We start from the raw sequence: 18,682 nt of genomic DNA, 5'->3' as shown, positions 1-18,682 counted from the left end.
CTGCAAAGGGGGGGGACCGACTTCATATTAATGTCTATGTATTAAGAATGTGATGTCATCAAAGTCCCTGATTGTGTAATGGCCAGGTGTCCAAATACTTTTGTCCACATAGTGTACATTGTATTATTTGATACATTGTATTAAAAACGTTTATTAGTTATGGCCGCTGCTCCTGGTTCTCCTGTGGCAATAATTCATCCGCTGATTGGTATGATGCTCTGAAACTTACCGAATAAACACGTTTTGGGTAACAATCAGATAAAATAAACAATTATTTCAGATAAAACTTGAGGTTAGATATGTTTTCTCCTTTAATGCTGTGAAGGAAGGAAATGGTTATGGTGTAACTTCTTGTTTATTTCCCTAAGTCCTCATGCTAATCATATGAAAAGAAGGTTGAGTAAGCTTCTGGTGTTTCCATGGCTACAAAGTTGCTAAATCCCCGTCTTCTGTCAGCCTCATTTTTTACGGTTTGTGTCATTCTGGATTTTTTTCCTCCCCTGGCGCCAGCTTTCATGAATACCTTCTACATTCAAGTTGTATTTCAGAAGCTTTCGTATCAAACAGTTTCTATTCATGGATACATTAATATAACCATCGCCTGAAAGTAAGTTCATGTTAATGACTGGAAGAACAGCAGAGAAACTTTTTTAAGAAGCATTTCCAGTTTTTGTAGAAACGACCTATCAGTGCCAGCCTTTGTGTCACCTGACAATTTAGTGTTCCCAGCAAAAAATCGGAGTGAAGGAAAAAAAATGTAGATGAGTAAATAAGCATTTCTTGGAATGGTTGGACCTTTAACAAAACTTTGAATAATGTTTCTAAAAATGCTTCCAGTCTTAGAGCTGGATGAGAGGGAGAGACGGGGGGTGGGAGACATTTTGGGGCATGCTGTATTAATATGCTCGTTTAGCTAGGAAAGTATAAAATTCTTTAATATTTTTTTTTCTTTGTAGACTAAAATCTGATTGGCCTCTGAGACCGACTTTTGAGGAATGCTCCAAGGTGCTTGTCACATTATATGTTGAAGCTGGCCAGACGTTTTCACTAAATATCTTATTATATGCTCACCCATGAGAGAGAATGAAGGATGAGCAGGTTGCTAGTATTAGTGACCCAGAGTACTCCAAAGCTCCAGGTTCTGCATTGTCCGCCATGAACGAGATCTGTTTGCAGAGCGACCCAGTGGAACCCAAAGTTCTGCATCAGGAGCACAACCACGACCGTCCCGAAGTTCCCAGCACATGGGGCGATTTTGAAAGTTTTAGTGAACTCAACCCACAATCTGAAGATTTTTATTACTCCGATGATGTGCAAGCTGGGCCATCACAGCAGGACTCTCCCATTACAAATGGACATCTCTCGGCTCCTTCCAATGGAGATGGCTTGTCTGAGCAAACAGGACGGGAGTCTTTTCTGCTACCAGAAGGGGTACGTACTTCATTCGCTCAATTTTCACATCCAGTTCTTCAACAGGCGACCTGTTGAGACCTCCGGCTCCTCTGGCGTGAGAGCCCTGAAAGACGTACTCCACAGAGACCACAGGGCCATATGGTGTCTATATTCCGCCGTATTATCTTCTTATGCGCTTTATCGCTTAGACTCTCTGCCACTGCCCCACTTTCTCTGTAACTCGAGCCCTACGCAACATTTAATGTAACAATATATCCCCTTCCGTTGCCTCTATACTAATCGTTCTTTTCTCTAAGATATCAGACAGATGGTATTATGGTAAATAAATAAATAAATAAATCAAAAACCTAATTTCAGCAGCTGGGGGGGTATTTTAAGCGTCACTGAGCCAAAAGCTAATTTGACGCCCTTTCTAGATCCGCATGCATCTGTAAACGAACTGCTAAAGGAAACTTGCCAACAGTACAGTCGGGAAAGTGGTTTAATCATTCATCGAAATGTTTACACGTATAAATCATACCTCGGGCAAGTTTATGGGCCGTTTTAGGGGGGAAAGTTCTACAGGTGATGCAATGAGCGGGGACATTCCACCGATCTCTATGGTGGTTTCCCCCCCAATTAGAACTCAGGATTAAAAATCGAGGGGCGATGAAACAAAAGACCCTGGTAAATTCCCTCCCCCATAAAGGCCATAATTTTTTTACATTTAATTATTTATTTGACTTTTTTCATATGGGACGCACCTCATGAGTCAACCCAATTCTTGATTTTACATGCTTGTTCTGTTTATTTCCCCTAAGTTTCGGTTCATGTTTTTTTTTCCTTTGACGAAGCATGCAGTTATTACACCGACTAAGAGTCCATTTTTTTTTTTTTAAGTCTGTTTAAGAATTCCTGCTCTCTGTAATCAACATTTTTTGCATTCTTTTACGTACGCCCAGTTTGTTCTATGCCTCAGTTCTCCTCCAGGACTTATCTCAATTTTATTTACCTAGCAGATTGAGAGGTGTAAACATTTTTCGATTAAAGTATTCAGTGGCTTCTCTTTTTAATGTGCTCCATAAATCTTTTAGTTTCTTGCATATATATATATATATATATATATATATATATATATATATATATATACATACATATATATATACATACATACATATATACATACATACATATATATATACATACATACATACATACACACACACACACACACACACATGTACATCACCAAAGCTTTTGTGGGCTTCAGTTGTGAACCAGATCATCAATCTTTCCACTTATTTCCATCTCCTTTATCACTAGCCCTCTACATCCACTGAATATCATGAAACACCGTCAACGAATGCAAACCATGCAAAGTATGTGACCTTTAAATAGTAAATAGCTTTAGTAATAGGCTTGCACATCGTCAGACGCTATAAGCCACCATAATTATTCTACGTCTTTCCATTGTGTATACTTATTGGAGTTTGTTGCTTCCTACATGATGAGCTGTTCTACGTATATTGACTTGCAGCAGCACTTCTGATTAACATAACATAAGAGTGACCAACGTGATGGTAATTGTGTTAATCTCAAACAATCTGAGGTTAATATTGCATTTTAATTATTCATTCATTCGTTTAATAAATCTATTGCTTACCTTTTAGGGCGAGCATAAATTATCAGTAGATTTGGGATTGGTATTTTGCCTTCGGCATCGAAAGTGGGCATCTTTGTGTAGGCAAAGCGCCTGTTCTAGGGCAACAGTGGCATATGGCTCCAAGAAACGTTGGTGTCTGTAGTAGAAGGCGATAGCCTGTATTAAAATAATGTAGAAACAGAAGCTTGTTAAATTCATTGTCGCTTGCAGGAGGTGAATTGTCCACCACTGAACCCATTGGACTCTACTGCTCCTATATGCTGGGTACAGAGGCTTCGTAATGCTTGCTATGGCTCACGGTAGATCCACAGTGTGACAAAAAAAAAAGAAACATTTTGATTCAAATAACGTGAAAAGTAATAAACGTGTAGCCATTATATGTCTACATATATCATATCCGTATCATAATCAAAATATTATGCCGTTTATTTACCAACTCATTGGCATCACTTCAGAGGGACGGTTGCCAATGAGTTGGCAAACAAACCACATCATATTTTGACTATGATAACTCCTTTTGATCGCTGATCTTGACCAAATAATTTAAACTATTTAACGTCCAATCCATAATATAATTAGCATGTTCAAGTACCCCGATACAGCAAAAACAAAACTATTTTATTAACTTTTTCTCTTTATAGTCATATAAACATATTTGGGAACTTCTCAGGGCTGACTGACAGAAGTCTCTGACTATAAGAGGCAGGAAGGTCACGCGGCTGCATTGTTTTCATGTGTTTTTAAAATGAGTGTAACGCTTGGTTCCACTTTGTATTTAAAAGTCAGTTGATGAACAATAATATCCATCATCCTCTTCATCAGCCATCATTTGGATGGACACAGATAAGGGTTATTAGATTTATGATTTAGCATCGTCTGGGCCGCTGCTTTAGAAAGCTGGACCTGGTCTACAAATGTACAAGTAAACACTACTACTAAAACGGGAGAGGAGAAACTAGCAGAACAAGAAGAGCCGGTGTAAAAAAAAAAATAAAAAAAATTTAGCCCCAAAATTAGTCAAGCCAAATAAGATACATTTTTAAGCAGGAAGATCAGGGTTTGGAAAACCCTTACATTGAAGGAAACAACTCTGGGAAAGGTCGACAAGTCGCTTCTACTCTCCATCCCACCGGCCGAAGAATGGGTAATCATTAGCTGCTGTTGTGATAGCAAACGCAATCTTTTGTATGTATGTAAGTTATTAGCTGACTTTTGTTTGAGCAGAACATTGGAAATTTTTACTGTATAAAAATTTTCGTACCTGTGTCTCTGATTAATATCACATCCATGGGCTTGGTGCTCCCTTATCGCTGGATATAAGTATGTGGACACCTGACCACCACAACTAATAAGAGCCTGCAGGAAAAGAGCATTTGAGAGGTCAGGCAAACCTTCTTACATTCAACCAACAAAACCCTGACGAGTAATTTCAAATATTTTTAGCTACATCCGGCATTGAGTTACTCACAATTCTTCGTGTTATTGCAGGACACAGAAGTCTTCAAGAACATTTTAAGGGATAGCTTTCCAGACGCACCTGTGAGCCACTGCAAAGAGGATGTGAAAAGTTTACACCAACTTCTGGTGCCATCACCTGAAGAAAGATGTGATAGTGAATCAATAAAGACCCGGTTATGGTAACTACACATTTTCTTTAATAACATAAATCAAAGTCATGTGTAAGGACTGTACCGTTTCTTGTACCCAATTGCCCTAAAGCTCATTGGGAGTGGTGAGTGCAAATGTTTAAGTAATCCATTATGTATGGTTTGTGTAGGCCCGGTTGCATCGGCTTAGACCAGGTTGACAATATCTCCGCTGCTAAACCGGCTTACGACTGGAAGAATTCTCATGGTTGCAAGAATCTTTTGGATCTTCTTCAAGTTGATTGCTCAGAGAAAGTAATTTTTATCAGTTTGTTGACATATTGTAATCGTTTGCTACCGTTTTGTAAAGAGTTAATATGAGCAGGAAGGGAAAAATAACTTTTTAAACACAAACTGGATCTACGGACTAAGGTCACGGGCTTGTATTTGTGGCTTACTGGAGCTTTAAGTGGGAAAGTAGGAAGAGCTTCCAGATGTAAGTTTGTTGGGAGATCTTACTTTTTTATGTTTATGTTTTATCTGCCATTAAATCGGCAGGCATAAGAGATAATCTGTATTGTTAGACAGATCCACGTGGCGTGATTTTTGCTTTACGCAATCCTAAAAGACTGTTTCCCAAGAATACATCTGCTTGTAACAATATGCGTTGGGTAACTCTACTAGATCAGTTCTTGTGTGTACATTTATATATATAATATAGTATTGTCACAGTGTTAACATTATTCACACGCTAGTTATTCATTCATTTATTTCTCCAGTCCTTAGAAGATGAAGAACGACCTTTGGATGATTTTACCTGTAGTGAAATGTTTAATGGGGATGGAACTCTTAGCCCCCCTGGAAGTAAAGCACTTATACAGACGAAGGTAAGGTTTCATTGGTGTTGCTATAAAAATCAAGAGATTCTCTTACCTTGTTCCCATGAGATCATCCTCACACACACACTAGAAGTATGGAATGGAACGTCTTCAGTTTCTGTGGAAATACATTTCCTATCATCATCTAGACACAGAACTTTTCTTCCATTGTAGGATCTTGGATGAGCATAATGGGGACTGTACTTCAGTGGCGTACTTGGGGGGGGGGGGGGTCCGCCCCATGTGTCATTCAAGTGTTTGTGTGTGAGTATGGATGTGTATAGGTAAATGTGTGAGCACGGATGTGTATGGGTAAGTGTTTGTGTGTAAGCATGAATGTGTGTTTGTGTACGTAGGCATGGATGTGAATCAATGTGTGTATATGTATGGTTATGTATGTGTGTATGCATGATTATATATGTATGTATAAGCGTGTGTGTGCGCATGTGTGAGTGTCTAATTCTGTGCCAGTGTGCTTGTGAGTTAGCAGGGGGGCAAGGGGCCGATGGGTAGGGTGCCAAATATAGGATCTGCCCCAGGTGCAAAATATTAGGTATGCCCAATTGCCCCATATATAGTTCTATAACATAAGAGGCAAAATCTAAACTAGACTCTATGAACAAAAATTATGTTTTGTTTTTTGTTTCTTTAAACAAAATAGTGGGTGGGAAATCCCACAGATTTTAAAATGTGACCAATTTTTTATTTTTGCTTTTTTGTTACAGCTGCACGTGGCCCCAGGTTCCAAGCACGGCCACATATTTTCATATGAACTCTTTTTGAAGAAGTCACCTGCCGATGTCACTCTGCCTTTTCTCACGTTTAACGGGAAGAAAAGTTTTTTCAACACAAATCTTTTACGGCTTAATTTTTAGATATTTATGGTATAACCAGCGTTATTTAAAGAAAAGACTAGTTGTGTTTATAAATTTTATCTATGTATTTAACTTATTGCACTATACACCTCTGGTGCTTCCCATCAAAAATATGAATGCTGTATTGTTGTGGGGCTGCAAAAACACATTGGACGTGATCTTACGGACTACCATTAAAAACGTGGTTCTACTTAAACACACACTTCAGAAGTAAAAAATTGCGAGTTGAACTGGATCACCAGGACCTCTTTTATCCGGATCTATTACACCGTTTTGGACGTCGAGGCTAAATCTGTAATTTTTTTGGCGAGCCAAAGAACTTATTTTGTTATTGGGACAGATCCGCCACCAAGAAATGAAAGTAACACAACGTGATTTTTTTTTTTTGTACTACACCGGTGGGAATAACATTCAGACGCCGGACTAAATATTCAAACTGTTGAATAGTTGTCAAACGAGAAGTTGGTCAAGAATGACATTTCTGAAAACCCGCACTTATTGAGAGTTTACGGAGATTCCTAAACCAGTGTATTTCACAAAAATGTCTTAATTCTCCATACATCTGAATTAAAAATGATTATTTAAATAAGTGTTCCTAATTACATTGTGGATGTTCTAATACTTAATATTTCAGAACCACGACAGGGTCTGTTTCTGTACGAAATACTTCTGGTTTAAGTGCTTAAAGTATGCGAGGCGCCCGTTTAGCCTATGGTTCTAAATGAGAATTCACTCAAAACGATCGAGAAGATTGGAGATAAAAAAAAAAAATAATAATAATTTTGCGTACATTCTCTATCACACTGTCACTATCTCATTCACACCTGGAGTACGTGGTGGGGCTCCAACCGCGCTTGCCGGAGAAATCCGGAGCACAGACGTGAGCCTCAAGTGTGTCCTCCATATTTCTCTCTCTACATTCATACGTTGCGTTCTGTTTAATCCAAACTGCAATTTTTTTTTTTTAGAGATACAGCCTGTTTTATGGATTTATCTCGACACATGCATCAAATCTTTAGCTGGGTACTTAGTTGGTGCCCAATTAAAGACCAGGAGGAAGGTATGTGATGCCCTTTACCGAGAACACTTGACGAGATAAGATAGCAAGCATCCGACCTTTTCTACTCCATATTTCCACGGCTGAGTTTACTGAATAGCAGAAGCAATACGTCACGTGCGCAAAATACCAAGAACTAATAAACTAACCAGGAAATGTTTAAAGTCCGCTGAAACCGAGACGCTTGAAGCTGCTGTGGGGTTCTTCGCCAGAGATGCTAAGTAATAATGTCATAGGACTCCCGGATGAATCGCGTTCATGTCAAGGTTACCTACACAACGTCCAAAATGCAAATAAACTATAAGCAGGGAAACATATGTAAAACATACATGAGACAAAGCATTATTAATTGGGGGGGGGGGAGGATCTAGATAATGCTGGGAAATGTAACGGAATCTTACAACTAAATATATTAAATATAAAACAGTATAGTAACTTAAATCTTCCTTGCTTGGGCAACATGTATAGAGGCATAAAAGAACCCAAACGTCCCTCTGTCTCTCTTTCATCGGAGTTTAGAATGTTTGCTGGGTATGAGGGTATTACTGGGTTCTACAGCCCTAAAAGCCCCGATAATGTGTATAGAAACAGCAAGAAGTGAGCTCATAAATTAAATACTAAACGACACAACTTCACGATCATATGTCCAACGAAATGCAACACACTGGGAAACTTGAATCGTATAACTTTATTTGAATTAACAGTCATCAACAATCTGTTGCAAATCTTTCCTTAGCAGCACATTTCCATAGGAAACCCCTGATTTACAAATTATTGGCATAACCCAAACAACATATTTTTTTTTTTGCTGTTACAAATCAGCGCAAATTTAGCCCAGGTTTTAAAAGCATTTACCCTTTAAAGTGAAGCGAACCGAATGATTTGAAATACACGGTGATGAAAACGAACAATATTCTATTCCGTTAACAATTTACACACAAGTACGTGGATATGCACAAGAAGAAAAATAAATATTGTGATTAACCTAAAGAACAAAAAAAGTTAGTTTGCGGACAGATTCTCGCTAATGCTTAAAAGTGCGTGAAGGTACCGCTACCCAAACTGTTAACCAGAAGCTTTTGACATATATGTACAGCACATGCTAAGATAACATGGCAGGTAATGGCTGATAAGTATAAAATAGTGACATTTTGGGTTGGACTTTTCGTACAAAACTTTGTCAAGACCTGCAAGTCATTTGATGGCCAATGGATCAGAAAACCGTCTACTGCGGTACCAAAAAGCTATGGAATTATCGCATAATGTGTTGAAATGACAATAGAGAATTTCGATCTTTACTATACGTGGTCTCTGTGTTCTATACCCGCGCTAGTCATTTCATACGGGGGGGGGGGCGCACCTTCTACGTCCGACATCTCTGCATTGTGTTCTCTCTCTGACTCCAGAAAGCGATCGGACCGTTATTATTAATGGACACGGTCTGAATAAAGATGCCAGACTTCCCAAAAATTATAAAAAAATTCTGAATGAGAAAGATCGGCCCATGGGGCAAACTACGCTTGGATATCGATGGTAAATGTCACACGTACAGATATAGCAGAGAGTATGTGAGGTTTCTGTATGCCTGAAAGTTCATATAAGGACTTCACAGACATCGAGTAAAAAAAGCCACTTATTAGCCCATCCAATGTGCCCTTTTTCCCCATCTCTGTAAATATTAATGGTATTTATCTCAAATAAAGGAATAAAGGCCTTGCCAATGTATTGTAGCGCTCCATGCTCCTGTGGGGTTAATAATATGCTTTGAGGGTCTTAAATAAACGATAAGCAGGGACCCACCGCTCTGCCCAACCTTTAGACAAATGTAACACAGCATAATATAAAAATAAGAAGTCATAAGACGTTCCCATGGCATAGCTTCTCTAACCATAGAAAAATCATCGGAATTCTTAAATTCAGATTGAGAAAATCGTCCAAATGTACGGTTTGTTTTTTTTGCTTTCTTCTATGCCACAACGGAAGGGAGACTGACGAAGTAGTGAGCATGGTAATTACACAGTGCCATCATCCGTTACAGGAGCCGATAATACAAAATTCACAAAGAGGAACGTTTTTCGTTACAGGAACCGAAAGGCAGAATTCACAGAACGGGACATTTCTTTGCTAATACAGGGCGACTGGCACGTTCTGGTCTGCCGTGCAAGAGAATGCTGCGGCCGGGGTCTGTTCAGATACCCAGGAGCACGAGCGGAAAGCAATCCCATTGATTCCATTAAGAGCACTTTCCTGCCACTGATTAGCAAGAATTATGGGAACACGGAAGAGGGTAGCTTCAGCAACAGCAGGGCTGCAGCTTCTAGTTCAGGTAAGTGCTGCCCCCCCCCCCCCCCCATTTTGGAATGCATATTAGTCACAGATAAGGAGCAGCAGCAGACCGAGACCCCCACTTCAACAAAGTTGGTGATTAAAAAAAGGTATTTCGTTACTTATTGACCCCCAACATTCAAGAAATGATTGAAAAGGAAAGCGATAGAAGCAAAATTTGATGACCGACAAGCACAACACAGGTGAGAAAAAAACCTAAATGAACCTTTCCCTCTTAATAGGGTGGGTTTTTACTCTCTAGCAACGTTTTCTGATAAGAAATATGGATTTAGGACGTTAGAAAAGGTGCAGTATTTACATTATTCTTACAGCGCACTGGAGTTTCAAACCTATGCATAGATCATTAAACGTCCGTATGAACCGCTTGCGTGCAAAAGTGTGATCAGATGTATACATCGTTCCTCTAGCATTCAAGAAAGCGAATTAAATCATCACGTTTAAAACAGAGACATTGAAGAAAACATACTTTTTTGAAGTTAATTGTGAGTTTGACAAAAAAAAAACAACTAAAAACTAACAAACCAAAAACTGATTTCTGAGGTAGAAAAAAAGGCATGAAATGTTACCTTTCATGGAGAGAAAACGTGATTACGTGAAATCGGAGTCTTCAAAATATTACAAAAGGCTAAATAACGAGAAATATAACGAAGGGATGTATTCACTAACCGGGGAGCTTGTTGGAGCATTTTGTAATTTTTTTTCTTTTAAGTTAAAAAGTATTTTTACAATTTCCAATGACATTTGACAATTTGGAAAGATTTGTGTATGAAACTAGATGCAAGAAACAGTAACATCAAATGTGGTACCGCAAGGTGGGAGTTTATGCTACCGTTCAAAAGTTTGGGGTCACTTAGACATTTCCTTGTTTTTGAAAGAATAGCAAGTTTTGTCCATTAAAATAACATGAAATGAATCAGAAATCCAGCGCAGACGGGGTTAACGATGACTATTGTGGCTGGAAAAGGCTGATTTTTAATGGAATCTCTTCATAGGCGTACAGAGGCCCTTTATCACTCCTGTGTTCCAATGGCCCTTTATCACTCCCATCACTCCTGGGTTCCAATGACCCTTTATCACTCCTGTGTTCCAATGGCCCTTTATCGCTCCCATCACTCCTGTGTTCCAATGGCCCTTTATCACTCCCATCACTCCTGTGTTCCAATGGCCCTTTATCACTCCCATCACTCCTGGGTTCCAATGACCCTTTATCACTCCCATCACTCCTGTGTTCCAATGGACCTTTATCACTCCCATCACTCCTGTGTTCCAATGGCATGTTGTGTTCTCTGATCCAAGTTTAAAAGGTTAATTGATTAGAAAACCCTTTTGCAATTACCGTATTTGCTTGATTATAAGACAAGGTTTTTTTCAGAGCAAATGCTCTGAAAAATACCCCTTGTCTTCTAATCGAGGTCGTCTTCTAATCAGACCTCCGCTGGGGCCAGGCTGCTTACCGGTGCTTTGGTCGCGAGCAGCTTCCCTTCTACCAGCGGCAGAAGAACAGGAAGCTAGCAGAGTCCTCACTTAACTCTGCCTCCCCCCTCCTTCCTCTGGGGGCGGGGCCAGAGAAGTTGCTCGCACAGCCGGGCCCCTGCAGAAGTCTTAGAGTGAGAGATCTGCAGTTCAGGTAAGGGGGTGGTGAGCAAGTATGTGTGATAAATGGAATGAATGAGTATTTAAATGTTTGTGAATGAGTGTGTGATAGCATGGATGTGTAAGGGGGGTGGTGGTGGTAGCATGGCATAGGGAGGCTGTACTCACACTCCTATCATCCCCAGGTTCCAGCATGGACTGGCTGCCTTGGCTTGATAGGAGTGTGATTGCTGTTAGCAGTTATATATATATACACCTCCAGAAATGCCTTTTAACCCCTATTTGCCACTCTGCCCCATGATATGCCTTTTAACCCCCTATATGCCACTCTGGCATATAGGGGCTTAAAAGTCATATCATGGGGCAGAGTGGCATATAGGAGGGTATAAGACATTTCTGGGGGCAGAGTGGCATATAGAGGGTTAAAAGGCACATCATGGGGCAGACTGGCAAATAGGGGGTATAAGGCATTTCTGGGGGCAGAGTGGCAACCCTGGGGGCAGATGTGCATAACTGGGGGGGGCAGGTTGGCAAATAAAAGGAAATAAATATATTTTAAAAAAATATATTTTTCTCAATCATAGCTTTTATTAAATATGAAAAAATTGTTTACATTAATTAATATTTACTAGTAAAACTTTTTTTCCTATAGGGTAGTCTTATATTCAGGCTTTTTGTTTTTTTCTTAATTAATATTTAGATTTTGGGGGGTCGTCTTATAATCAGGGTCGTCTTATAATCAAGCAAATACGGTATGTTACAGCCAGAAATTTCCTTGTTTTCCTTGAAAACAGCTGAGTGACCCCAAACATTTGAACGTTAGTGTAGACCGTAAATTCATTACAATCTCTTCCTGCTGCTAAGAGGTCATTTGTTCAAAGATATTTCCGCCATCCCAGCACAGAATGCTTAGATACGATGGCGTTAAATGGTAAACTCTCCAGCAAACTCCATGGCAGGTTGGTGAATACAGCCCAAAAATAACGCTGAAACATTATATATATATAAAAAAACCTAACTGCAATCACTAACCTGCAATATCCATTTCTGAAACACTTGCCTACCAACAATAATCAAACGAAAAAAGAAACATGAGACACATACGGCACGAGAAACATGTTTAGCACTTGGTCTTAAAGAGGTAGCGTCCGCTATATACAAGATGTGACCAGGAAACTTACAAAGACTGTAATCGATACAAAAATATTTATTGATTTTTTTTTTCTTTGAAAACGCTGAACTTTTTTTTGTTCCAATTCCCATTTTGCAAGGATATGTACGTCGCTGCACAAATCTTTAGGTAGGAAGTTGGCAAATCTACAGCATTAAGGGTATCCAAATGCGAAGCCAAAAGTTGCGTCTCTTGTAAAATATGCCTCTAACCTTGGCTGTTAGTGAGTTTGTCGATTTGTTTGCTTGCCAAACAGTGTAAGAATAAAAAATAAATAATAATTAAAAAAAAACACTGTAATGACTGTATTAAAAAAAAAAAATAAAGTCTGTTCGGCAGGGCTGTAAATTATTGGCTGATTGAGAATTGCAGGAAGCCAACAGCTTGACGGTCTCTTCAGACGCGGGCTGAGTTCTCGCAAAAAACGACGAGAAGCTGAAGTCAGAATCGTACATAGAGGTGTCTATGTCATCGAAAATGTCGTCGACCGACAAGTCTTTTAAGTAGCTTGTGGAGCTTGTGATCTCGAAGGAACCAAACGCACATTCCACTCCTGTCAGATCCTGCTTGTCGCCTGCTTTGTTTGGGTTTTCGAGAGGGTTGGGGTGATCGTCGGTAACAGCGTCTGGGCTCTGAGACGGGCTCGTGTCCTCCATGAAGTCTAGATCCTTGAGAATAGATGAAATGGCTGAGGACACATCGTCGTCCGTGATTTCCATCAAACTTTCGGCGGGGCTCTCTAAACCCCAGGCGTCTCTGAAAAAATCTGTGTTGGTTCCACAAGGCAAGTTTACGGTGTTCTCTAAGGGTTCGTTTCCTGCGTATATAATATTGTTGGAGGCAACGTCATTGCATATGGTCCCTGGCAGCTGGTTAGCTTCTTGCCTGGTTTCTTCCTGAATTTGTCGCACTGTATTGGCTATGAGAACAGATCGGTGAAGGTTGGGTTCCACTAACATCTTGTAGCTTTGTAGCTTATTGAGGCACATGTTTAGCACCAGTTGCCTTTGATGACTGTATGGCATGTTGTTTCGGTTGCAGTCACAGGCACTAGAGAAATCGGTCATGGTTGCACAATCATTAAACTTGCGTTTAAGTCCTCTACCAAGCATGGGTCTGGAATGAGAACGGAAGTCAACCCGTTAAGCGTGGATTAAACACACATTGCCACAATGTACCAAACAAACATATGACATACTGGTACAAAAGACCGGTACCTGCTCTGGGAAGCCTCCGCCAACTTCTTCTGTATTTTGTTATTTTAAATGTTTGTGATACATCAAAAAATGGCTTAACAAAGATTAGGAAACAAGTCGACAAATGTATGTAGAAGTTAAGAGCCAGAGCGACAAGCCTGGTAGCCAGTTTGATAATATTAGGAGCCAGGGAGAAATACACCCATAGAGATCAAACGGATCAAAAGCAGCTTGGAGTTAGGATGTGTTTTTGGACACCTTTCTGTAAATACCCCAGCAGCAGTTCAAAAAGGGCAGCTGAATTAGTATGTACGTATGGGTAAAGAAACCACATTAAACGGGTTCCCTATAACATCCGTAATATGACATTTTAAACGTTTTGAAATCGCATGATGCACATTCTGAAGGATTTGCTGCTTAACATCCACCATTAATAGTTGGAGCTCCTTACAAATTGAAACCAGGTGGGCTCGTGGTTACAATCCTTGTAAAAAAAAACTGCTACTTAGTTCAAGAAGTTATGGGGGAGGGGATCACCCTTACAGTACTTTGTGTGCTTTAGTAATAACTTCCATACTCAATTTGCTGCCAGGATAAAATGAGACCTTAAGGAGCGAATTACAGGCCCGTGTGTTGCAGAGTATCACATATAACATATAACATATTGTATAGCATGACCGGTAAGTAGAGCGGACCCTGTTGTTAAAAACAGGGTTTACAGTATGATGACCACCAGTCAGCTCCGGCGCTGCCGCGGAGAATGCTGCAGGCCCCGTGTGCATGGGACCTCTGGTTTTACATTGGAGGTCTTTTTTGCCACTGATTGGCTGCTTGAAGCGGTCAATCAGTGGCAAGAATCATCAGACGACGGTCCCTTTAATGCTTCTGAAATCTTTCGACCACTTACAATGCATTTGGAATTATAATATATATATATATATATATATATATATATATAGATATTAGTGTGGAGACCAGCCCCAACACCCCCCCCCTGCTGCCTGATCGCTCCATGAGAGCGACAGTGCAGCGTTAACCCCTTCAATGCCACAACTGTGTAGGACACATTCGTGGCATTGCAGTGGTTAACATTTGGGACTAAATATCAGTCAATGCTGTGCTCCAATGGAACATCAGCTTCGAAAGAGTTTAAAAAAAAAAAAAAAAAATCAAAAAAATAATTACAAAAAAAAACAGCACTGACCTGAAAGTCCAGGGTGCTTCCAGGTCAAATGCTGTGGGTTTAGTAAGTGGGCCGATGATGATCAGATCACTCCTGACCAACCGTTGGTTTTAAAAAAATCCTGGCGCCTAGATTCACAACAAATTTGTCAAGCCCTGATATTATATATATATATATATATATATATATATATATATATATATATTATAATATAATTATAACAGCTCAGTGACCCCAAACCTTTGGACGGCAGTGTATCTCAGTGCTGTCCATCAACTAACCCTTCAATTCTATGTTAAAGGAAACCAGGGGACTAAAACTAACAAAAGATAAACGAGAACAACACAATGATTGTAACGTAAAGCTTGTGAACATCAATACACGGCACTTGTGTGTTTCTCCCCCCGCTGATAAAAGGGTCTCAAGGTCTACCAGCAATAATATTTAATATTTAAGGACAATTTTATTACATCTTTTCTTGTGACAACACTGAAGAAATGACTCTCTGCTACAATGTAACGTAGTCAGTGTACAGCCTGTATTGTAAATTTGTTGTCCCCTCAAAATAACTCAACACACAGCCATTAATGTCCAAACATTGGCAGCAAAAGTGAGTAAACCCCTATGTGGAAATGTCCAAATTGGGCCCAATTAGCCATTTCTTCTCCCTGGTGTCATGTGACTTGTTAGTGTTACAAGGTCTCAGGTGTGAATGGTGAGCAGATGTTTGGTGTTATCACTCTCATAGTGGTCACTGGAAGCTCAACATGGCACCTCATGGCAAAGAACTCTCTGAGGATCTGAAAAAATATAACTGTTGCTCTACATAAAGATGGCCGAGGCTATAAGAAGATTGCCAAGACCCTGAAACTGAGCTGCAGCACGGTGGGCAAGACCATACAGCGGTTTCACAGAACAGGTTCCACTCAGACCAGGCCTCCTCGTGGTCGACCAAAGAAGTTGAGTGCACGTGCTCATCGTCATAACCAGAGGTTGTCTTTGGGAAATAGATGTATGAGTGCTGCCAGCATCGCTGCAGAGGTTGAAGGGGTGGGGGGGGGGTCAGCCTGTCAGAGCTCAGACCATACGCCGCACACTGCATCAAATTGGTCTGCATGGCTGTCGTCCCAGAATGAAGCCCCTTCTAAAGATGATGCACAAGAAAGCCCGCAAAAACTGTTTGCTGAAGACAAGCAGACTAAGAGCATGGATTACTAGACCCATGTACTGTGGTTCAGATGAGACCAAGATAAACTTATTTGGTTCAGATGGTGTCGAGCGTGTGTGGTGGCAACCAGGTGAGGAGTACAAAGACAAGTGTGTCTTGCCTACAGTCAAGCATGGTGGTGGGAGTGTCACGGACTGGGCCTGCATGAGTGCTGCCGGCACTGGGGAGCTACAGTCCATTGAGGGAACCATGAATGCCAACATGTTCTGTGACATACTAAAGCAGAGCATGATCCCCTCCATTCGGAGACTGGGCCACAGGGCAGTATTGCAACATGATAACGACCCCAAACACACCTCCAAGATGACCACTGCCTTGCTAAAGAAGATGAGGGTAAAGGTGATGGACTGGCCAAGCATGTTGCCCGACATTGAGCATCTGTGGGGCATCCTCAAACGGAAGGTGGGGGAGCGCAAGGTCTGTAACATCCACCAGCTCCGTGATGTTGTCATGGAGGAGTGGAAGAGGACTCCAGTGGCAACCTGTGACGCTCTGGTGAACTCCATGCCCAAGAGGTTTAAGGAAGTCCTGAAAAATAATGACACTTTGGGCCCAGTTTGGACACTTCCACTTAGGGGTGTACTCACTTTTGTTGCCAAGGTTTAGACATTAATGGCTGTGTGTTGAGTGTACACTGTTATACAGGCTGTACACTCACTACTTTTGTGAGATACTGTATATATACATTGTATCTACTCATCATCTGTTTTCTTACAGGACACACATCACTCGTATTGACTCACACAGGAAGGAAGCATCCCACGTACGGCAGGATAACACCTTACATGTGCTAGTGTGATAAGCACATGTGTGTCCTGAAACAAGTGGCCACGCTAATACATATACACATGTAAAGCTGTACATTAGCTCGCCATACAGACCCGGACTGGCCATCTGGCACACCGGGCAAATATCTAGTGAGTCAATGGCAGGGGCATAACTAGAAACCACAGGGGCCCCGGTGCAAACATTGCCCCCCTCCGACCCCACTAAGCAACATGTACCACGGTGCCAGCTTTCACACCAGTTTGTCAGTGCCAACTCAGCCCCCCCAAAGAGCCTGCCTGTGCCACCTTGCCCCCCAAACAGCTTGCTTGTGCCACCGACATAAAGCGCCCACCCTCTCCTATCCAGCTGTCGGCTGCACCTATCTCACAGGCGGCCACCAGCCCTAAGGAGCCAGGGCCACCTCATTCACCATGACGCCATAAAAACACCTGTCAAATGTTCTTCTTCTCCGTGAACAGAGTTTGCGTGTTGTGAAAGCACAACCTAACCCACCGGGTACCGGAAGTCCCCACTTCATCTTTATTACACTTTAGTTATAAAAATGTAAACAAATTCCATAGTTGCTCGTAAACAAAAACCCAAACGTAACTTTAACGTAAACATTTTCAACTTCGCTGACTACGTGCCGGACTCAGATCGCCTTCCATGAGGCAGTAAATACACCCGAAAACACTACACCTCACAGATGCCCCATACCGGGCAGGACCAGAATCCGCTGCCCCAGGTTACCCTAACCGATGCCCAAAGTTTACTAATCTAGGAGGAACACGGATATCATTTCATAAACATGTTACAGAGAACCGAATCGGTTTATTAGACCGAGAAACTTCACCCACAATAGATCGTTTAGATCTCTCTTGCTATACGTATTGGGATCCGTTATGTAACGTATATTATAAACACAGACGCGTATATGTGACTATAAGGCAGGGTACGGGACAGCACGTTACCCGCTCGGCGTTACACACCTAATGGCACTTACTCACCTCACACAGGGCGGCACTGTGTATTGTGCGGTGTCGTTGCTTCGCCAGGCCGCCCGGCTCACGGCAGCCTGCACCGGGCGCCCCGCCGCCCCAAAGCCTTCGCATCCGAGGGAGAAGCTGCCAGCACCAGCATCGAAAGTGCGTGAAGGATACCCAGCTGATTGACGGCCCTTGTCAGGTGCGTCGCCTCTGATTGGTCAGTAGCAAGCAGAGCAGCCCAGCAACCATTTCCTATTGGCCGTAGGAGGTGGGGACATGGTGACAGACACGTTGCGCCTGGTGACGGACCAATAGTGAAGCGGAATGGCTGAGTGACGTGCGACGCTGGCTGGGCTGTCGGTGCCAAGTCCTTGCACAACGGTTAGTGGCATTTCTCGTTTACCGTACAATGTGTGCCCCGTTTAACATACCGGCGGGGACAGCTGGAGCGTGGGTACAAAGTACACATAGTGCCGGGTGAAGCGGGCACGCGCTGGCAGCGAACTCACCTCACACGGGAAGCTTTAATACATTCGATTAGAAACAAAGTTGGCTGTTACCGGTAAGGGTGGGGGGGGGCAGGAGTTGTAAAGTCGCAAAAGTACTAAAAAGCGTTAATAATTATATAAGGCCTGCGCGAGGATGATGGTCGCCCTCCTAGTCAGACATCGGGCTTTCTGGTCCAGATAGTGGAGAGGTTAGCTCCGATAGGTTGAGTGTCATCACCGATGTGATTATATATTAATTGATATATATATAC

At 41.5% G+C, this 18,682-nt stretch overlaps 2 protein-coding genes across 2 annotated transcripts; one reads left to right on the top strand and one right to left on the bottom strand.

The window, feature by feature from the left end:
• The first annotated feature begins 1,083 nt into the window (after positions 1-1,083).
• On the top strand, positions 1,084-6,394 carry LOC149273369 (uncharacterized protein CLBA1-like). The gene is made up of 5 exons (XM_089506406.1): positions 1,084-1,431; positions 4,544-4,692; positions 4,833-4,956; positions 5,421-5,528; positions 6,245-6,394. Exons 1-5 carry the CDS (start codon positions 1,084-1,086, stop codon positions 6,392-6,394), a joined length of 879 nt encoding a protein of 292 aa, XP_089362532.1.
• Positions 6,395-12,869: 6,475 nt separating this feature from the next.
• Positions 12,870-13,673, bottom strand: LOC149273368 (SERTA domain-containing protein 2-like). The gene has a single exon (XM_089506404.1). It carries the CDS (start codon positions 13,671-13,673, stop codon positions 12,870-12,872), a length of 804 nt encoding a protein of 267 aa, XP_089362530.1.
• Between the last annotated feature and the right edge of the window lie 5,009 nt (positions 13,674-18,682).

This window comes from Sceloporus occidentalis, unplaced genomic scaffold (genome assembly GCF_023333645.1).
Source record: "Sceloporus occidentalis isolate IW3139 unplaced genomic scaffold, rSceOcc1.0.p SCAF_383, whole genome shotgun sequence".
Classification (NCBI taxonomy): domain Eukaryota; kingdom Metazoa; phylum Chordata; class Lepidosauria; order Squamata; family Phrynosomatidae; genus Sceloporus; species Sceloporus occidentalis.
This window is presented reverse-complemented; position numbering and strand designations above follow the sequence as displayed.